The sequence below is a fragment of the Ammospiza caudacuta genome, chromosome 5 (assembly GCF_027887145.1).
Source record: "Ammospiza caudacuta isolate bAmmCau1 chromosome 5, bAmmCau1.pri, whole genome shotgun sequence".
NCBI lineage: Eukaryota > Metazoa > Chordata > Aves > Passeriformes > Passerellidae > Ammospiza > Ammospiza caudacuta.
In genome coordinates, this window is record NC_080597.1 from 77,363,402 (window position 1) to 77,385,863 (window position 22,462).

At 48.2% G+C, this 22,462-nt stretch overlaps 1 protein-coding gene across 1 annotated transcript in view; it reads right to left on the reverse strand.

Annotated features, from left to right (window-relative positions):
- Nucleotides 1–22,462, reverse strand: part of NRF1 (nuclear respiratory factor 1) — a 44,227-nt gene that overhangs the window by 13,257 nt on the left and 8,508 nt on the right. The window contains exons 5-9 of the mRNA XM_058805626.1: nucleotides 18,090–18,248; nucleotides 17,252–17,446; nucleotides 14,080–14,181; nucleotides 10,748–10,905; nucleotides 9,074–9,198 (exon numbers count right to left, since the gene is read on the reverse strand). Of these exons, the coding sequence (XP_058661609.1) occupies nucleotides 9,074–9,198; nucleotides 10,748–10,905; nucleotides 14,080–14,181; nucleotides 17,252–17,446; nucleotides 18,090–18,248 (739 nt within the window). The remainder of the gene's footprint in view (nucleotides 1–9,073; nucleotides 9,199–10,747; nucleotides 10,906–14,079; nucleotides 14,182–17,251; nucleotides 17,447–18,089; nucleotides 18,249–22,462) is intronic.

The window sequence follows — 22,462 nt, forward strand, 5'->3', positions numbered from 1 at the left end:
GCTGGGACCTCTCTTTGAGGTTTCAGGATGAGCAGGGATGGTGCCAGCAGCACTAACCTGCCCTGGATCTCTGCTGTTAAGCTGGAAGATCTGCCAGAGATGGGCTCAAAAAGCTGAGGTGGGGCTGCCACAAGCTCCAGATAGTTTGGAATGAGTTGTTACTACAGGGAGAATCCACCACAGGGGAATTTCATCCTGGAGAAAGGAGCAGCAAAGCAGAGCTGGTCTCGATTTTGGCTTCATCTTCATCCACCCAGCTGTTTTCTCCAGGCTGGTGGTGCCTGTGGCCCTTCCAGGAGCACCACAAGCCTGTCTGGACCCCCTGAAGAAGCTCTGCTGATCAAGCCTCAGACCCAGGTTAGGTTAAGCATGGAGGAGGACAAAAGGAACTGGAACAAGGACTCAGCAGCATCTCTGATGGGTCAGGAGAGATTTCTGCCCCCAGCTGTGCCCTTCTCCCTAAGCCAAGGGTTATAAATAACACAGCACCATGCTGGAGAGGTGCAGCTTGTCAGGAGAGCAGTTCCCTATCCTGGAGCCAAAACTCTGATCCCAGAGGGTGGCACTGCTGAGATCTGCCTGCAGACACCCTTCAAAAATACCTCCCTCCTTTCCATCCTTTCCATCCCTTCCATCCCCATTCCTGGGCTGGAAACAGTGGGAAACCAGGGAATGCTTCCTTGTGCTTCCAGATGTATTTAGGAGAAGAAGCCCAACTCTACTGGCTGCCATTCCTGTCCTGCCTGGCTTCAATCACATTAAAATTCCCACCTACTGCAGACACCCCAAAAAATTTGCTGTGACCACAGAGCCACGTGCCCTGAGAGCCCCAGCCACCCAGAGGGGACCAGGAAAGCTCAGGGCATGGCTGTCAAAGCCAAATTATTGGGGATTTTCACACAATAAACAGAAAACCCCTGGAATTTAACGTGAATGCTGGTGGTGGTAAAGTCAATGAAAAGTCACTAAGAGATCACAGAACCACGGAATGGTTTTGGGTGGGAAGGGACCTTTCAAGGGCACCCAGTGCCACCCCTGCCATGGCAGGGACACCTCCCACTGTCCCAGGCTGCTCCAGCCCCAGTGTCCAGCCTGGCCTTGGGCATTGCAGGGATCAGGGGCAGCCCCAGCTGCTGTGGCAATGCCAGCCCAGGCAGGAACTCCTCATTGCCAAGATGCCACCCATGGCTGCCCTCTGGCAGTGGGAGCCATTCCCTGTGTGCTGTCCCTGCAGGCCTTGTCCCCAGTCCCTCTGCAGCTCTGCTGGAGCCCCTGCAGGCCCTGCAATGTGCTGGGAGCTCTCCCTGGAGCTTTGGTTTCCTGAACACAGAGAAAAGCAGGATCAGGGAATACAAACCCATCCCTTCAGCTGCCACAGGGCCTCTTTTCAGCACCCACCCTGCACTGAGCAGCTCCTGAATTCCTGAGGGGCTGTGAGAAGAGGTGCCAAAGCCTGGAAAAGCATCCTACAAATCCACCAAACAAACAGGCTTCAAGTCCAACCCAAACTCACAGGGAATCCCAGTCAAGCATCACATTCAGAGAGTTCCCAGCCAGACTGAGGAATTCCTGGTTTTGAGATGCAGAGTCGCCGTGTAAATTGTGGGATTTAACAAAAACCAACTGGGATCCTTCAAATATGAAACTTCCTAACACGACACTCAGAAGACAGTGTCAGATCATCTGAATTTTCCAAGGGAAATTTAGGATCAACCCAAAGGACTCCAGCAAAGAAGGGAACTTCATTAGGTAGTCAGACCTGCTTTAAATTCTTGCACCAGCCAACAGGCAGCTCCTCTTTCAAAATTTATGGCTAAAGAAGAAATCCTGCCCAGCCTGGAGTCGCTGGCAGTGCTGCTCCCTTCCCTCTCGCAGCCCAGAACAAAAGGGAACATATTGCAGCTATGCTGAGAGAGAGGAGGGCTGCTGTCTATTGCTTTAAATGTAATGTTAATGCCCTGTAATCAGCTTTAATTTTTAAACAGACCCAGCCCTCCTGTCCATTTCCCCTAATTCAGGACACGTGGAAGGTGAATGGCCTGTGCTCAAACCAGGCCAGCCTGGGCTGTGACAGCTGGGGAGCCTGGCAGGCTCAACGGCCTCATCACAGCAATGCATGTCAGAGCTCACCAGGGGAGGGCTGGAGATGCTCTGAGGTCAGGGAGAAGCCAAGGGACAAGGCCAGACAGGGCACAGCTCCTTTAGGGGCTGGGAGCACCCAGAGACCAGCAGGAGAGGGAGAAATGTCCAGGGAAAGGCCTGGGATAAACCCCTCCCTGCCCCAGGGAAGGGGTTCCATAAACCCTTTGGATAAACCTCTCCCTGCCCCAAGGAAGGGGCTCCATAAACCCTTTGGATAAACCTCTCCCTGCCCCAGGGAAGGGGCTCCATAAACTCTTTGGATAAACCTCTCCCTGCCCCAGGGAAGGGGCTCCATAAACCCCTGGGACAAACCCCCCCCTGCCCCAGGGAAGCCTCAGTCCTGTAAATCCCCTTTGCACACCGTAAGATCTCCCTGAAGCCTTCTCTTCTCCAGGCCAAATAAAGACAACAAAATGAGGTTTTTCTCCCCCAAAAGACCAAGCTGCCCCCAGAAATGCCCGTTCTGTGTTCCCACCACAGAAGCCCAAAGGAACTGGGTTGAGCAGGGCTGGTTCCGCCCCGCACCTGGAACGGGACCGGAGCGGGGGAAGCTCTGGCAGGATGTGGGACAGGAGGGGATATTTTTAACCGCGGTTGGTGGGCAGACAAATCCTAATCGCCAGCGGGGCCGCGATGTCACAGCAAAGCCAGGCGGTGGCAGCGGGTGCCAGCCCCGCGTCACGGCGGGATCAGCGCGGCAATCGGCACCGCAAACACCGCCCCAGCCCGGGGCTGCAGAGGGCACGGCAGGGTGTGCCAGGGGGGCACGGCAGGGTGTGCCATGGGGGGCTCCAAAGGGCACGGCAAGGTGTGCCATGGTGGGCACGGCAGGGTGTGCCAGGGGGGCACGGCAGGGTGTGCCATGGGGGGCTCCAAAGGGCACGGCAAAGCGTGCCATGGTGGGCACGGCAGGGTGTGCCAGGGGGGCACGGCAGGGTGTGCCGCGGGGGGCTCCAAAGGGCACAGCAGGGTGTGCCAGGATGGGCACGGCAAGGTGTGCCATGGTGGGCACGGCAAGGTGTGCCAGGGGGGAATGGCAAGGTGTGCCAGGGGGGCACGGCAGGGTGTGCCAGGGTGGGCACAGCAAAGTGTGCCAGGGTGAGCATGGCAAGGTGTGCCAGGGGGGCACGGCAAGGTGTGCCAGGGCAAGCATGGCAAGGTGTGCCAGGATGGGCACACTGCAGCTCTTGGGGGTGTTCTGGCTCTCCTCGTGCTGGCAGTGAGCTGGGGTTGGTGCCCCAAAATACCAGCAGGGAATTCCTGGTCACACCCAGCAGTGACCCTGACTGAGTGTTGGTTTTCCCAGCTTTTATGGAGATGGGGTAACTGAGAGGTGTTTGAAGGAATTTCATTCTATTATCAGTTTTGATGAATAGCGAGGCACAAGAGATGTAAATTCAAAGCTATTCCATCAGAAGCTAACCTGGATTTTGGTTACACCACTTTGTAAATTCTTTTCAGCCTGTTAGCTTTTGCCACACAGTGCTGCTGTTACTTCTAACACCAATCACTCAGTATTACTCCATCTCAATAAAAACTAAAAAATCCAACAACAGGGAATGGGGGTGGGCACAGGGTGCAGTCAGGAACCCCTCTCTAAGGGCACACACAGGGGAGTGAGTGTCCTTGGAATCATGGCATCATTAAGGCTGGAAAACACTCCCAGATTGAGTCCCACCATCCCCCAGCACTGCCAAGGCCACCACTGTCCCATGTCCCCAAGTGCCACATCCACGGGGCTTCGAAATCCCAACAGGGATGGGGACTCCAAAGCTCCCTGGGCAGCTCTGCACAGCCCTTTCCAGGGAGGAATTTTCCCTAAAATCCACCCTGAGGCTCTCTGCTCTGTTCCCTCTCCTCCTGTCCCTGTTCCCTGGAGCACAGCCCGACCCCATGTCCCCAAGTGCCACATCCACGGGGCTTTGAAATCCCCTCAGGGATGGGGACTCCAGCCTTGCCCTATTCCAGTGCCTGACAGGAGAGGAATTTCAGTGCCTTTCAATGAGGAGTTTTTTTTCCCTAATATCCTAAACCTCCCTGATGCAATTTGATGTTTTCCTCTGGCCCTGTTGCTCGTTCCCTGGGAGAAGAGACCCCAACCCCACACAGATGAAACTGCTTTTAACTGAGGTTTATGCCAAGGGATTTCACTCAGAGCCCAACAGCTCTGCTGCTGATAATTATTCATTGATACACAGCAATTTGTCCTCTAGGAAACGCCTCTCCCTGTCCCTGGAGCTGCTCAGCAAACCCAGGAAGGAATTCACTCCTCTGCTCTCCTTGCTGGCTTCTCTTCTACCCTTTCTCATCTGAAACATAGCTGCAAAAATGATTTTGCTCACCTTTCCTTCAGACTGGGATTAAATCCTACCTGTTTCAGGGAAAACCTTCATAAAAAAATTCTGTTCCCACCAGGGAGGCCCTACAAAAAGCTTGACTCTTTCCTTCCTGTCCTCCTGGATGCAAACATGCTGCTCTGCACTTTGCCAAGCTGCTAGCGACTCATTTGGCTCCATCTTCCCTAAAAAGGAGATCCAACAGGAAAAACATAAAATACTCCTTTATAAAAAGTGACATTTCCAGCCCCTAAACCTCCCCCCATGAAATTTATGTTTTTCTCATGTGAAAAAGCCACCAGCTCCCAGTGGCTCTGTGCTGCACCTCCCTATCCCGAGGGATCCCAAAGCAGAGACAGGGATCCCAAACCTCTTCCCACATGGAAATCACCACCTGGAGCAGCAGTCCTGTGTGGCACTGTCACCCCAAACCCCGCTGAGGCTCCTTTATCCTGTGCATGTTGGAGTCCTGCATGCTGAGAACTTTAAAGTCCCTGTGCTGAAGGGCACAGAGCCACAAGAAAATACTATATTTGACCTGAGGCCATGGAGAAAACTTCCATGATTGATTGATAGCACTGAGATTACTGGTGTGGAGTTTGATTAGAAGTCTGTCATATCACAGAGTAAAAACTTAGAGTTTAAAGTTTTAAAATATAACAATATATATAGGGCAAAACAGAAGTTTTAGGGCAGTGGCTAGTTTATCTTCTTCACCTTCTTCATAAGTTTAAGTAGTATTTTGTAATTAGACAAAAGAAGCCCACATTGCTGACTTTGAGCAATTAGTTATTAAGTTAAAAGTAAAAATAATTCAGGTATCACTTCTTAATTGGTTAATTTAGCCTTAAAAGACCTTGTATAAAAAGATATTGGCCATTTTGTAGCTTGTTAGTAGGATGCTGTAGAACTCACCACTTGTAATATAAGTAAGAAATAATAAACACCTAAATCTGAACACAAAATATCATCTCAGGAGCCTCAATCCCAGCCTTGAGAGAAGCAGGAAAAAGAAGCCAAAAGCCAACAGCACTGATGCCTCCTTCCTGGGCTTGTGAAAGCAGGAGCTCTCTAATCCCCCTGCCCACGTCAGACCCTAATGCTGCTCACAGATCCTGGCTCAGCCCAGCCTGGACACGGCTCCCTCTGCTTGTGTGGGGAGCAGGGTTGGATTTTTGGGATGGAGAAGGGCAGGATTTAGGGTGGGCTCCTCTCAGTGTCCCCTTTGTGCATCTCCAGCAGCACGGGGAGGAGATCCAGCAGGAAAATCTGCTTTGGGGACAGGAAAAGAGCAGCCAGAGGGAACAAGCAGGATCCACTGGATCTCCGCCTGGGCCAGGCTCTGGTCTGTGAGATTAATTCCCTGGTTATGGCTTGATCCCACATCCTCCTCCACAGCTTCTTCTTCTATCCCAGCTGGTTTGAATCCCAGCAGGAGCTGGAGCGTTCCACTCCCCTCACCTCACACAGCAGCCCCGGTTGGTGCTGCTGGAGCCTGGCTGGGCAGGAGCTGCCCTGCCCCTCCCGGGCACAGCCCTGCCCTCCCGGGCACAGCCCTGCGGGCACGGCCCCGCCTGCAGCCTCATCAATATTTCAGCATCAGCCGGGAAGCCCTGGCAGCTCCCAGGGCCCCACGATCAATGGCAAACAAAGGGCTGCGGGTGAGGCTGCTCCAGCAGGCACCTCCCCAGCTCCTCTCCTCCAAAAGCAGCTCCAGGGCACAGGGTTGCTCTCAGCAGAGCATTTCCCAGCATTTTCAGGGCCTGGTGCTGCCACACTCCCCTCCTCTTGCTCTCCATACCCCTCTGTTCAATACCAACCACTTGGGAACAAAACCATCTGAGGCTCCAAGTGTGAGGTCGCCGGTTCCTGCATCCCCACTTGGAGCAGATGCTCCTGAGGAGCAGGAAAACCTTAATGCACTTAGCTGGCTTGACACTGCATGGGAGCAGGAGATCTTGTTTCCTTCAGCTGGGAATGGAACAGATCACAAGATTATCCACAGCCCTTTCTCAGTGCAGCCACATTCCTGGGCTCCCTGCAAGATATCCAGCCCTCGAGTCCAACATTTCCAGGAATATTCACAGGTTTCCTTTTTTTTAGCCATCCTGGTTGTCTTGTATTGTTATTATTATTCAGATAATTTCAGAGAAGGGATGGGAAAAATGCCATAGTGAGAGAGAAATGAAAAAAAAAAAATTTTAAAAAGAGAGGAATTACACTAAATGGCTAATGAAACACCTTGCCTGACCTCCAGAAATTTTCACAGAAATCACGGAATGGTTTGGGTTGGAAGTGAGTTAAAGATCATAGTGTTCCTGCCATGGGGACACCTTCCACTATCCCAGGTTGTTCCAAACCTGCCCAACCCGACCTTGGACACTCCCAGGGATGGGGAAGTGTCAAACTATCTCCTTTGCCATATCAATAAGATGGAGATAAATTTCTATGCTATCCTTCCAGATAGGTTTTCAACTCAGAAAAGTCCTGCAGAAGGGTCAGAGCGTTCCCAGAGAGAAGCATTTATTGCAAATAACAGCAAATTAGGACCTTGCAAGCAACAGCAAAGGGGAAATTTGCTGGTTAGGACCACTCTGGCTGTGGCATTTTCCCCCAAATCACTCCCAATTCCACCTCCTCTGGACAGAAGGGCACAGAGTGGATTTTCCCTGCTGCATCCATCAAATGGTGTCCATGCAGGAGGATGCTGCCACTCCCACCCCGGCTACGGAGATAAACCCTGCCAGCAGTGAATCCATCTGCTCTGCCTCCCCAGACAGAGACAGCAGCAATGGATACCAGCATCTCCTCCATCCCTGAGGGAGATCTATTAGCTGGTTACGTAAGGAGGCAGCAGCATGGAGCTTCCAAGGACTCCAAAGCCCTTCCCCTTAATACCACCGGAGATTAGAGCAAATCGAAGGAGAGCGGAGAGCAGGCGAGGGGCTGTGGGCGAGCTTGTGCTCACAGGAAAATGCTGCAGCCTCTCCTCTTAATGCACTCTAAATCCCATCTGATTTCCAACTCGGCTGCTAGGAAAAAAAAAAGGAGAAAAAAAAGGAAAAAAAAAATAGCCCAGCCTGTATTGAAATGATGTCAGTGCTGGGAGAGTGAGGTGGAGTGACTCAGGGAGGGTGTGGAGAAAAGAAAGGGAGTTAGAGGGGAAGCATCCAGAGGAATCCAGACTGTGAAAGCATTTTGGAAGCAGAGCAGAAGGAGCCAGGGGTGCGGATCTGCTTTTCCAAATCTGATTAGTTGCTGCTTTTGAGCATCCAGGGTCAGATCCTGCCTCTGATAAACACACAGCACTTATCGCCCTCACGCCAGGCTGCCGGCACAATAAACACAATCCTGCTCTTCCCTCGGTGCCAGATGCACTCCCAGCTCCGGGGACAGGGATTTCCCTTCATTTCTGCTCCCTCTTCAGGCTGGCTGACTCCACAGCAAGGGAACCAAACCAGCTCCGAGTGAAGCTCCTCTCCCCTCCTCTGCTGCAAACCGAGCATCGATGTTTCACACAGACTGAGCTCCTGGCTGGATGAGGATCCTGATGGAAGGCAGCTCTCACCTGAGCAGCTTTCTGCTTTCATGCAGAGTGACAGTTCTGTCACCCAGCCACACGTGCTTGGCCCCTCTTTGACTATTCCTGTCCAAACAGCCTCACCCTCGAGGTGAGGTTTCTTTACAACTTCACCCTTTGCGCCCTTTTCCGGCTGATTTTGACACACCTCCTTCCACCTAACCCAAACAACCAGTGGGTTTCTTGGGTAATTCCATAACAACCAGTCTGAGCTTGGAAATTATCCCAGAGTCAGGCTGGAAAAAAACCCTGGGATCACTGAATCCAACCTATGACCCAACACCAAGGCATTCAGTGCCACATCCAGGTGCTCCTTAAACACCTTCAGGGTCAGGCAGAAGCACAGGACAACTGAGGCAGTGGATGACCCCCAACGAGGCACATTTTCATATTCCACTCATCTCTTGAACTGGATTTTATAGATTTACAGTTTTATTTCTAGTTTAAAGAGCTGCAAAAGTCATCAGACTTGGCAGAAGGCATAGAACAGGTGAGAAATGCTACAGAGAATCCCTGGAATCAAGAGATCGACTGTGGTGGGAAGATGGAAAATGAAGCAGGAGGAAAACAACCTGAGGCTGACTCAGGAACAGCCATCAGGTACAGAAAAAAAGCCTTGAGAAGGGCAGGAAATAAGTAATAAAATGTTGGTTTAAGAGTTCTGCAGATGAGTTTATTATGGCACCAACTAATTGTGTTAATTGATCAAGGCTGGTCCTTCCCGTGCTGGGCACAGACACACATCACAGAGCAGTTTTCCCAAAAAAACCCTAAGGATGTAGAGCCAGCTGGCAAAGGAGGGAAAGAGCAGAGCCACCAGCACCATGGCAGCAAAGAAGGAGTTAATGCTCCCATTCCACCCTGAGGTTAAAACTCACAACTGGTCAGTGACCCCCTGAGTGAGGAGGAGTATTTTACCACCCAAACCGTGCTATTTCAGTAAAAAGAGAGGAAAAGACTATTTTTAAGAGCCCAAATAAAAAAAGCCAAACCAAACCCTTTGCAGAGGCCTTACCATTGGCATCCTGGACTCCTGTGAGCGCTCCCACTGCTGCTGCAGTTTCCCCAGACAGGACAATCTGTCCCCCTCCCTGAAGGGTGGCCTCGGCCAGCGTGGCTACGGCGTGGGCAGCGGCTTCACTGCAGGGGGAGGCAAGGGTTAGGAACAGCAGAGGAACAAAGGAAATAAAATAAACCTCCATTTAACCAGCAAACACACGCCAGGAGAGCAGCCCAGAGCACAGGGATTCCTATCTGGCCTGGGGGAAATGATGCACGGCAGGAAATCAGCACTGCAGCAGGAAGGGATGGGAAGGAGCTGCCTCAGGTGGATTTTTTCAGGTCTTTTAGAACAGCCCTGTGTTCTCCCTTTCTCCTGGGACTTGGATAAAACTTTGGGACAGTTCCATGTGGCTCCTTCCTGCCTCTGCATTCAGGTATCAGACTTTGGCACTGGCACATCCTGGGGCTCTGCAGATCTCAGAGCTCTCCCTGGTTCTGCCCCTTCACCTCACCAGCATCACCAGCTCAGGCTTCAGCTTCTCCCCAGCCAAGTGGCTCAATAATTCTTTTTAGTGAGCATTATTTTCCAGCAGAGTGCTGTTAAATTTCTTCACATGATGAAGAAAATCTTGCCTGGCTTCCCTCCTCCCCTTGGCACATCCTTCTTCAGGAGCTCTGGGAAGGCATTTTCCCTGCAGGGCATCTCAGCAAACCTGGCATCAGGTGTAACCCCATGCCCAGCCTTCCCACTTCTAAAAAAAATAAATGTAGGGAAATCTGGAATCCTGGAAATGTGCAGGATAAAATCCTGCAAGTTGGATTTGGGGAGATGAGGCTTTTTCCTGTAAGTCCAGTGTCCTGAAAAGATCGTTTGGTTTTAAAAGAGAATTTTACAGGGAAATATTAGTTAAAAAGCCTATTTGAGCAACCTCGTGTAGCAGACAAGAAATATCTGAAGGACTCAAATCTGCATCATAAAGAGCAGAAACAGTTCTAGGTGTGCTTGGAATTCAGTTCCAACAGAGATTTGGGAGCTGGGATCCAAGTGATTCCTTCAGCAATTTCTGGATGGAACAAGGTCCTGGGGCTTTATTCCAGCTACCAGCAGTGTGGTCTGGTGCCCTGTCCCATCCCCTGGCTGCTCAGCCAACAGCCTCTAACCAGGATCCTGGTTTGGATGAGGGAAATTCTTTTCCACACCTCAGCAGTGGGAAACCTCCTTCACTGCTGTACTGTGATTTCCTATCCCTCAGGAATGGGATATGGGAAATGGGATAAATGGGAAATGGCCACAGCCATTTCCAGGTTTTAGGAACAGCAGGATGAGTTTAAGCAGCTCAGCAGAGCTGAGCAAAGATATTTCATCCTGCTGGATGGACCTGTGGAGCTACACCTCAGATCTTGCTAACCTGAGTGCAGCCAAACACCCTAATAACCACTGCAGCTCCCTCAGCTTCTACTGCAGTAAGATTGGGGGAAAAAACCCCAAAACCAGGGGGCAGTGGAGGAAATTCTGATTCTGACCAGAGCAGGAATCAGGAGCTGTCCTGCACGCACCACCCGCCAAATGAATCCACTGAGGAAAAGCCTCTCTCAGGACTGAACAGGTGAACTCTGTCCCATCAGAAGGAAACACAGGCAGGAGGTGCCAGGCTGAGGCTGAGGCAGCTGTGCCCTGCCCAGGTACCTGTTGAGTGCCATGGTGACAGTGGCTCCCTGCTGCATCTCCTGCGACGCCGCCACCGCCGCCTCGGCTAGCGATGCCACCGCCTGCGTGGCCTCCGAGGCCTGCGTCGTCTGGATGGTCATCTCCCCTCCCTGCAGCGTGGCCCAGTTCTGCTCCACCTGCAGGGACACAGCACAGCCTGTGGGATCAGGAGAACCCCTCCAGGGGTGGCTGATTCCCAAAAAGGATAAATGGATTGGTGTATACAGAGTCCTGCGGTGTCCAGCTCTGAGAGCGGGGAAAGGGAGGGAGGCTGGGATGGGGCTGGACACTGCAGCCCTGCATCAGCCATGAGGCTCACAGTGCATAAAGATCCAGAAAGGTCCTCAAAAAAACCAGAAATCACAGAATTCACAGAATGACTGGGTTGGGAGAGACCTTCAAGAGTCCAGCCCAGCCCCTGGCACCCAGTGCCACCTCCAGGCTGGTTAAACACACCCAGGGGTGGTGACTGCACCCCCTCCCCGGGCAGCCATTGCAGAACTTTCTCCCCCTTGCTGGAAAAGCTTTTTGCTGCTCTCCAAGCTGGATTTCCCTCGGCCCAGCTCAGGCTGTGTGCCCTGGGTGTGCCAGTGCTGCTGCAGACAGAGCCCAGGGGCAGCTGGGCACAGGCACCTTTCAGGAGCTGTGAGAGTGCTGGGGGCACCCTGAGTCTCCTTTCCTGCAGGCTGAGCACCCCCAGCTCCCTCAGGGCTCCCTCAGGGTTTGTGTTCCCAGCCCTTCCAAATCTCTCTTGTCCAGCCAAATCCTCAACAAAACAGGGCAATGGTGTTGTTGTACCTGGATCACTGCCTGCCAGTCTGGGCTGTTCATTAATTAACTGTGATTAATGGCCATCAATTAAAACACAAGTTCCACCTCACCATGAAGAAGAACTTGCTTCATTCCTTCCTTCCATGGAGAGTGGCAGAGCTCTGGAGCAGCTGCCCAGGGAAGCTGTGGAGTTTCTGTCTGGAGACATCCCAAAGCCACCTGGACGTGTCCCTGTGTCACCTGCTCTGGGTGACCCTGCCTTGGGATGATCCCCAAAGGTCCCTTCCAACCCCAGCTGCTCTGGAATTCTGTGTTTCTGCAGTGCTGGAGTCCCAGCACAGATCACATCCCTCAGGGAAATGAGCTGTTTTCCTCCCTGTTTCTATTTGTACTTTTTGGGGATTGGTCCACGTTCCCATCCAGGATTTATCTGGGCAGCACCCGTGATCTCAGATGGGATTGAGCCATATTGCTTAATAAAAGATGATGGTGGCTGGAAATGTTCATTTATCCCAGTTATTTAAAATTCCCCAGCTCTAGACATTCCCATTGATAATTTTCCTATTACCTGAAGTTCACCCAGCTGCTCATTTTCCCCCATATTTTCATGTGGAGCTTCTCAGCTGGTGAGATAATGATTATATAGCCACAAAATCCACCAGGATGAGAACTCAAATCATATTTTGGTCCAAACAAGCAGAGGATCTGCTGACAAATCCTACTGGCTGCTTTGCAAGGTGGAGATCTCCCTTCACCTCCCACCCCCATAAACATTTTAGGACACTCCCCAACTTCTGAAACAAAATTAAAAATGCTGTAGGGGGTGAGGAAAAAACCTCAATTGTTTGGGATGGAGATGGTTAAAAAACCCATAAAAGCAGAGGTGACTCAAGGCTCAAGGTAAAATTTTGCATGAGGAAATTTTGCTGCCTTTGGGCAAAGGGTAATCCCAGCAAAGGATGGACAGGGAGGGAGGGAGGGAGAGCCTGAAATTGTGGGTGAGGAGATCCCAGTGATGCCCTACAAAGGTGCCCAAGGAGTTCCAGAACAGGGATAGGGTAAGGAAAGAATAAAAAGAAGCTGGGACTGTCTCCACCAAGGTTGAGCTGCTGAGACTGTACAGCTAAAAGGGTGTAAAATGAAATTAAACCCATCCAGCTCCAGGACAGGGAGCCCCACTCAGCCTTATTGGTGCCTTTGAAAGATTTCCTGCAGCTCTTTGGGACTCTGAAAACCCCAAAGCAGCTGCAAAGTGCTTCAAGGTCACTCCAGGCTGTTCCAGTCGGGGCTGGGATGGGAACAGGGTTTGTGGCCAGCAAAGCTGTTCTGTGCTGCCACCTCTCGCAGTGACAGCCCAGCTGGGCACAGCACGGGGACACAAAGGGACACAAAGGGACCCACAGCCTCATTTAAAGGTGGGCTTTGAAGCCAAAAGGGGAAAAAAAGAATCTCTGTAATTTTAAGGGAATGTTTCTTAAACCCAGAGAAAGAACTCTATTTTTTAATGTATGATTTGATTTTTTAAAAAGGGGAAAATAAATGTTTGCGAGTTTGAGTGCTCAGATTAAACATGGAAATGCCAAAAAAACCCTAAAAAAATAATTTATAGGAGGTATATATAAAAAAAAGCCAATAAAATTCAGACCTAAGGGCTCCCATGATAATTGTGGAATCATATACATTCATATATGTATAAAATATAATTTATATTATATTTATAAATTATATTTATAATATAATTTATATTTATAATACCTTTTATATTTTTTATACAGAAAGTACTGAATTGTTATTTTGGCTCAGGATTCTGCAAACACAATTATATATATAATATATATATAATTATACACATAATATTATATTTTATATAATTATATAGATATTATATCATATTGTATTATATATAAGTATATACATAATTGTTTATATGTACAATTTTGGTTCAGGACTATGCAAACACAAAAAATATAATATAATATAATATAATATAATATAATATAATATAATATAATATAATATAATATAATATAATATAATATAATATAATATAATATATATAATTTTATATACAATTATATATAAATATACTATATAATTTATATATATAATATTTTATAAATTATACATTATATTATATATTATATATATAATTGCCTTTGCAGTCCTGAGCTGAAATTATATATACACAATTATATATATAACATTATATATATTATATGATATTGTATATATAATATATATAATTTTTATTTTCTATCTATATAATATATATAATATATTCTATATCATTAAATATAAATATTAATATATTTTGTAAATGTAAATGTAAATTATTTGTGGATATAAATATAGATATAAATATAAATAATTGTGTTTACAGAGTCCTGAGCCACAACAGCACTTCATCCCTTTCTGCATCAAGCCCCATTTCCTGTTGTGTGCCAGCCCTTATGTGCCAGGCTGGTGTTTGCTGGTGTTTGCTGTGCCCCCAGAGATGTTTCTGGAAGCCCAGGCAGTGCCCCAGCAGGAGCAGCTCTCACCTCTCCGTCAGCCACCGCAGAATAATTGACCTGTGCCACGGTGACCGTGGTGGGCAGCTCGGAGGCGTCGGCCAGCGTGGCCACCGTGGCCCCCGTGCCAACCTGTGGGGGACAAAACAGTGCATCTGTTAGTGCAGGAACTGCCCACAGCTCTCAGAAAAGGGGTCTCACATGCTGTCAGATTGAAACAATAAAGGAATTTACTGTCAGTGTGGTGCAGGGAGCTTGTGGCTGTCCCATCCCTGGGAGTGTCCAAGGCCAGGCTGGACAAGGCTTGGAGCAGCCTGGTGTCACAGACACATTTGCTAAAAAATCCTTTCTTTAAGATTTTTCCTCTTGAGAAGCTGAGAGGCCTCAGGAACAAAATGTAAACAATGATTATCTGCTGCTGTGGAATGCAACAGGTGAATCTGGGATTGGTCTCATGTGGTTGTTTCTAATTAATGGCCAATCACAGTCAGCTGGCTCAGACTCTATTTGAGACACAAGCTTTTGTATTAATTCTTTCCTTTTCTATTCTTAGCTAGCCTTCTGATGAAATCCTTTCTTCTATTCTTTTAGTATAGTTTTAATATAATATATACCATAAAATAATCAATCAGCCTTCTAAACATGGAGTCAGATCCTCGTCTCTTCCCTCACCCTAAGACCCCTGTGAGCACCATCACAGCCTGGGATGGTGCAAGGTGTCCCCGCCATGGCAGTGACAGGTTCTTTAAGGGCCATTCCAACCCCCTCAAAATCCCTGATCCTGTGACTAATTGTAACTGCAGAGCTCACACAAAACACAGAGCTGTCCCCAAGGGGGAGGAAATCCCAAGCTGGAGCCATGCTAACCCATGGAACCAAGTCATTAATCCAGACTGGAAGCAAGTTTTGCACATCCCTTGTGCTGTCCCTGCGTCCATGAAGGCCCCAGCAGTCTGCCAGCCTCAGGAAGAGCAGCTGTGGAGCATGGTGGAGCCAGCTCCCTTCTCCCATCCACCCTGCACTGGCTCAGAATTCCCTGCACACCCTCATTGCTCCCCATTCCCTGGGGCTCATCACCAGGCACCCTAGCAAACACGAGCTCCTCCTCAATACCCCTTTGGAAATGATCTTTTCCCCATTTAACAGCTGGGAAAGGACAAAGGCAGGGAGATGGGCAGCTTTGTCTCTGAGCAGAATTAAATATAAATGCCAGGAAGTCGAGGGGATCTCAGGTGTCCAGCAGCTGAAAGAACCCCAGTCAAAGGGAGATTGTATGGACAGGTGAGCAAAGAGAACCAGCCTGGCAAGTCTGCTGGGCCTTGGTGGGGAACAGAAAACTCTGACAGCCACTGAAAAGCTTCATCTGGGAAAAAAACCCTACTCATACACCCAGTTTTTATCTGCATTATGTCTGACAAAAGTATGTCTAAGACTTCACTAAAAACGTGATGCTCGAGAGGGACAAAGTGCCTGGTTAGGAACCACCACCAGTGGTGGTGTGGAGGCACAGGGAAACTGAGATTCAAATCTCACTCCCACAAGGAGTTTGTGGGAAGCTTCAAGAGAAAACCTATTTTATTTTACTTCCTGAGCTGCCAGAATCAGCCTTCCCACACAGGGAACACAGGGAAAACAGGAGCAGCACTGAGCTAAGAACAGTGTGAGAGGAATCCTTATTCCATGAGGACAAATATGCATTTGCTGTTTGTAATAAATGTAATACACTTCAGGTGGCAGATGAAGACCTGGGGCACAGAAATACCTGATCTAGATATATATAGATAGATAGATAGATAGATAGATAGATAGATAGATAGATATAGAGATATATAGAGATACATATATAGATATATATAGATATATATAGATATATAGATATAGATATATTGAGATATATATATATATATATGTATTTGGTGTTTGTAATAAATATAATACACTTCAGGTGTCAGATGAAGATTTGGGGCACAGATATACCTGATCTATATAAAGACATGTATTTATAAATATATAGATATAGACATATTATATATATAGAGAGAGAAATACATACAGATATATAGATACATATAGATAGATATATAATAGATATTATGTATGTTATATAATAATATATATTATATATTATATATTATATGTTGTATGTTATTTTTATATATTATATATTATATGTTATATATGTTATATGTTATATGTTATATGTTATATGTTATATGTTATATTTAATACCTGAAATGTAGCTGATTAAACTACATTTCATACCATTAAAGGAAGGCAGATCCACCACCTCTCCTCCCATTGCCACCACAGGTGTTATGTGGTGGCACCAGGGACTGGATTTGTTCTAAGGAGTTTCACTAAACTCAGGTCAAAACCCTGAATTTTTTTGACCCCATCACAGAAATCCTTGCACTGGACACCAAAGGTGGGAGTTGGGAAGAGAGAGGTTGAGGATGGATCTTTGTTGTGGAGTTAGATGTGATAAAAAAAAAATTCCTGAAGGACGAGTTTGGCTCCTGAGCTTCCTTAAACCATCTTGCGGTGCTGAAACCCAGGAAATTCCTCTGGCTGCCCTGGAGGGCTCAGAGACCTGCAAAGGGGGCTCAGAGACCTTGGCACAGAGCCCAAGACCCCCCTGTGCCTTTGATTATGACCCATGGAAAAAAAATTACCAACCTAATATGAGGATTTACAAGCCACGAATATCTACATAGAATGACATAGTGAATTTATCACAGGGTGAAAAATAGATTTTTGAGGTTTTTAGAATGGGGCTTGGGGTGCCAAGATGGAGGAATTTGGGTGTGCCCTGCCCTTTTTCCTTCTTCTTCCTAGCCTCCATCTTCTGGGTGATGTTGGCACTTTTGGATTGGTTTAGAGTAGAAGCTCACTGTCTAACACAGGTGATAGGTATTGGGAAGTTATGGTAAATAATGTACATGTAGTTTTTAGTGTAAAAAGGTAACACTGCCCCAGGGCAGGCAGAGTGCCTCTGTATGACCTGCTGGACAGACCTCAGCAGGCCAGAGAAAGAATGCTATAGATAAGAAATAATAAAAAACATTGAGAATGATAACTGAAGAGCACTGACTCCTTTGAAAAGAGACTTTGTGACACATCTCAGGGTCACTCTGAGCAGCTAAACCCCCGAGAGGGGTGGTTTAAATGGCGCTGGGATGGAGAAGCCAGGGTCTGCTCTCACCTGGATGAGGGACACGGTGCCGTCGGGGTTGCTGAAGGTTTGCACCACGGTCTGGGAGGGCACCAGGTGGGCGATGCTGTGCGTGGTCGTGGTCTGCGGCGTCTGCTGGTCCTCGAAGGCGTAGAGCAGGTCCTCGCGCCCGTGCTGCTTGTAGCAGTTCTTGACGATGGTGCGCAGGGCCTGGGTCCAGGACACCTGCCAGCAGCAGGGACAGGGGACAGTCAGCCCAGGGAAGGGCTCCAAGCAGGCTCGGCACTGGGGTTTGCACTGTGTCCTCACTGGCCTTTGCTGGGTGGTTTGTAATGATTCGCGAACAACCCCAATATTTGATCTTCCTCTGCTCATCCCCTCCTTCCCACAAGAAATCACCCTGGAGAGCCTCCTGATCCAGTGAAGGTGTCCCTGCTCAGACTCCTTTAAAAGGGTCTTTGCAACCCCAACCATTCTGTGACACCAAGTAAAAAACCACAGTGATTTGGGAAAGCACCAAAATGCTGCCACAGCACCATTTCCAACCTCCCCACCCAGCCAGCCCTGAACCAGCCTGCACAGGTCCAGCTGCCTCCCACCACAACGGCTTCCTTTGATTATCTTTGTGACAGGTTGGTAGAAACTTTACTTTTTCACCCAGTTCTCTCATTTTCCCTGGCTCCACTGCACATCCACAACTCCTTCCTTTAAGCACAAAGCTCCCTGCTGCTCTGAACAGGCCAGCATCCCTTCCCTCCTTCAGATCATGACACAAACCCTTTCTTCTGTCCCTGAAGGCAAAAAGCACCCCCAAAACCCATCCTGCAGCCCCTGAGCTCCGTTTGGAGGCAGACAGGGAGACACCCACCCGCTGCTTCTGCTCCTCCGTGCGGACGTCGCTGCGGACGTTGGCCCACGGGATGTCCTCGGGCCACCAGATGGGCTTGCAGCTCTCCTTGCCCCAGCCTGGCTTCCCACGACCCGTGGAGTACTTCAGCATCTCGGGGATGAAGGCTCTCAGCTGTGCCTGGAACAAAGAAAAGGTTGAGAGGTGTTTAGGAATTCACATCTCGGGTGGTTTTGAGGGGTGTTGTGCAGAATTATTGGGTTCGACTTCCATCCTGTTGGAGCCATCAGCTGGAAGAGGCCTGAAAGCCCAAGGAAGGTGGACAATACTTTGCCATCCTCTCCCAGGACTCAGCTTGGCAGCAGGTGGAAGAGAAGAAACAAAATTCAATCAGCAAATACAAAATTACAACACCAAGGCACAGCCATTGTATTGACACTTCACAACTCAAACACTACCAGGAAGAGAACGAGCCAACCTGAAATGGAAGAAAAAAACAAAAAAAAACCCCACAATAACCTATTTTAAAACCCCATAATCAATGTTCCTACAGTGGCAGGAGCTCAGGCATGAGCTGATGTATCATTTACAGAGATGCTGTGAGGGGATGGAGCTTCAGTGACCGCTGAAATGTGCAAACCACAAATCTCACACATCTCCAGCCCCGTCCTGCCAAAATAAATGAAAAACTCACACAGGGTTTTGTGACAAGATTGGTTTTGTACCAGGGACTCCTTGGTGCACCAGGAAAAGGCTGGTTCAGCTGCAGAGCAGAGCAGGAAGGAGAGAGCCCTCCTTACGTCAGAGGAAATCACATTTAGAGTTCAAAAACTGCATTTAGGAGCAGGTCCCTGCATCACTTCAGAGCTTTTAGAGTAAAATATTTCATAGACCATGGAGTCATTTTGGTTGGAAAAGACCTTTAAGTTCCCCAGCACTGTTAAGGCCACCACTAACCATGTCCCCAAGTGCCACATCCACAGGGTTTTGAAATCCCTCCAGGAATGGGGACTCCAAAGGTCCCTGGGCAGCTGTGCCAGGGCTGCACAGCCCTTTCCAGGAGGAATTTTCCCAAAATCCCCCCTGGGGCTGCCCTGGCCCAGCCTGAGGCCGTTCCCTCTGCTCCTGTCCCTGTTCCCTGGAGCACAGCCCGACCCCCCGGCTGTGCCCTCCTGGCAGGAGCTGTGCAGAGCCACAAGGGCCCCTGAGCCTCCTTTGCTCCAGGCTCAGCCCCTGCCCAGCTCCCTCAGCCCCTCCTGGTTCTCCAGGCCCTTCCCAGCTCCCTCAGCCCCTCCTGGTTCTCCAGACCCTTCCCAGCTCCCTCAGCCCCTCCTGGTTCTCCAGACCCTTCCCAGCTCCCTCAGCCCCTCCTGGTTCTCCAGACCCTTCCCAGCTCCCTCAGCCCCTCCTGGTTCTCCAGACCCTTCCCAGCTCCCTCAGCCCCTCCTGGTTCTCCAGACCCTTCCCAGCTCCCTCAGAAGTTCTCCAGACCCTCTCCCTGTGCTCCAGCTCTGTTCCCCTCTCTGGGCACAGTCTGGATGTTGCATCCATGGGCTCCAAGCTGTCCATGATGTCCATGAACTCATTTCCAGCTGTCTTTTCCACCTTCCACATGGAACATGCCCTAAAGCACCTTTTTCCCAGCCTGTCCATGATCCACCTTCCACTGCAGGGCCAACACCCAACCCTGACATGCTCCAGGTTCCCTGGATGGAGCCTGGTGAAGGGAGAAGAAATCATTCCTCCAGAGAGCAGTTCCTTTAAAAATACATTGTTCATAGCCCAGGAGAGAAAAGCATTTGTTCCTCAGGAACTCTGCAATAAACAGGGCTGAGTGAGCAGGGCTGGGGGAAGGAGGGAAAACCAGAATGGAGCTGGAAAAGGCAGGGAGTTCACTCCCAAGGATTAATATTGAGCAGCAACTCTGCCCAGTCATTTATTCAAATAAACCTGGTAGCAGCAGGGTTTCTGGGAGTTGCTGTTGCATTTTGGTGGGTTTTTGTTTTTTTCAAGGTTTGGATTGAAGTGTTAGAGATGGTGTTTTGTGTTTAGGTTTAAATGTTTGTTACTTTTACATTTATATTATAAAATATATAAATTATATAATATATAACATTATATAAGCAATTTGATTAATTAAATAATTAAATAAATAATATATGAATATTAAAAATAAATAAAATAAATAAATATGTATAAATATTAAATATTTATAAAATTATATAATATATAGTAATTTATATATTTATTTATAATATATATTATTTATAATATATTCTTTCTATTTATAATAGTCTATTAATAAGTTACAAAATGGTTAATGATTTTTTGTACGAGGTTTTTTATTGTTAAACTATTTAATTAAGAAATTATACTTTTTTTAAACTTAATAATTATTTGAACTTTGTAATGTGGATTTTTTTTAGTTATAAAATACTATTTAAACTTATGAAGAACAAATAAGAAGGATTAGTTTTTGTTTTAAAACTTATATTTTGTTTTAGATATATTATATATATTTAAAATATGTATTATATTTAAAATAATATATATTATATGTAAAATAATATATATATTATATTTTAAAACTCTAAATTTGAAGTTTTTACTTTGTGATATTACACACTTTTAATCAACTACGCACTTGTAATTTTAGTGTCATTAACAATTCTGGTTTATGGCTTTAAGTTAAATGTAGGATTTTTTGGGGGGTTAGATTTTTTTCGTACAGCAAGTTTAGAGTTTTCAGCATTTAGGAGTGGTGCAGGAACAGTTCAAAGCTGCTTTCCTGCCCTGCCATCAGCAGTGCCCCTTCTTTCCAGCTGCACCAATTACTGCTCCATGGCAGTGCAGGGCTCAAGCCGCTCAAGGGTTTGTCTTTAATCCACGGGGAGACAATCAGCAGCTCTGTCAGGAGAGAGCACTTGGCTAATTAGTGCCCTAACGAGGCCAGGCTCTGCCACAGGTACTGTCCCCCACACCCCTGGGGCACGGGGGGAACATTCACCTGCAGGAGCCATGTTCTGCTGGCACCATCCAGGAAACACCCAAAAATCAAACCTCTGCTGAAAAAAACCCAGTGGCACCTTCCAGTTTGTGCCCTTGGCAGCTTGGAAAGGGCTCAGGTAGGCCCCAGGATGGAGGATTTGGGAGAAACTGTGAGAAATGTTTCTTTGCCACCCTTCCACACAGGCTCAGTGTTTTCACTTTTAATGTTAAATTCAGGAATTAATGGTACTGAGCTATCCCAATCCCAAATGCAACAGCCCAAAGCATGGCCAGCTGTATTCCAGCTGCTCTCCAGAGCTGGAAACAGCAAGGAAAGTGGGTTCTAGAACAGAGCAAAATCTGTGGCTGGGAATTTTCTACACATCCCCACAGCTCAGCCTCAGGATCTCTGGGAAAGGCAAAGTCGAGGCCATGCAGGACCACCCTGGTGGGAGAGGGAAAACAGGAATTGCACCAGGGCTGGCAGGGAACACTCAGCCCTGAATCCATCTCTGTTGCACCTCCCAGAGCTGGAAGGGAACACTCAGCCCTGAATCCATCCCTGCTGCACTCCCAGGGCTGGAAGGGAATAGAGCCCTGAATCCATCCCTGCTGCACTCCCAGAGCTGGAAGGGAATAGAGCCCTGAATCCATCCCTGCTGCACTCCCAGAGCTGGAAGGGAACACTCAGCCCTGAATCCATCCCTGCTGCACTCCCAGGGCTGGAAGGGAACACTCAGCCCTGAATCCATCCCTGCTGCACTCCCAGGGCTGGAAGGGAACACTCAGCCCTGAATCCATCCCTGCTGCACTCCCAGGGCTGGAAGGGAATAGAGCCCTGAATCCATCCCTGCTGCACTCCCAGAGCTGTTAAACCATAAAACCACCCAGGCTCTTGCTCAGCTGCACAGGAGCTGATTCCAGCAAGGATTCTCCCCCTGCCACGTGCCAGGGATGCTCCAGCTGGGAGAGCAGGAATGCAACTCTCAGGAGGTGAACAGGCACCATGATGATCCTTGATAAACTTTATAAAGTTTTTTCTGGCTTGTAGGTGCCAGAAAAGCTTTTACTGCCTCCTATAAATCATGGAGACTTAAAAAAATCAGCTTAAAGGACAAATCACCTGTTCATAAAACAGTGAGAGCTGACTGAAGCACTGAGCCCAGCTTGGTTAAGATCAGATTACCCAATTTTACTCCTCAATCACATCAATGAGCAGCTGAGAACAAGCTGAGGGGCAAACTCAGCTGTCACCAAAGTCCAGAAAGCACCAAGATCCCCCTCTGTGAAGGCTGAAAACCCCACTGCAACACAGGTTTTCCTGCCCAGCCCAGGTGGGTGATACTCTCCATTCCCAAGGCTGGAGAAACATCTTTGCCCAGGCAAATAAAGGCTTTATTTCCCTC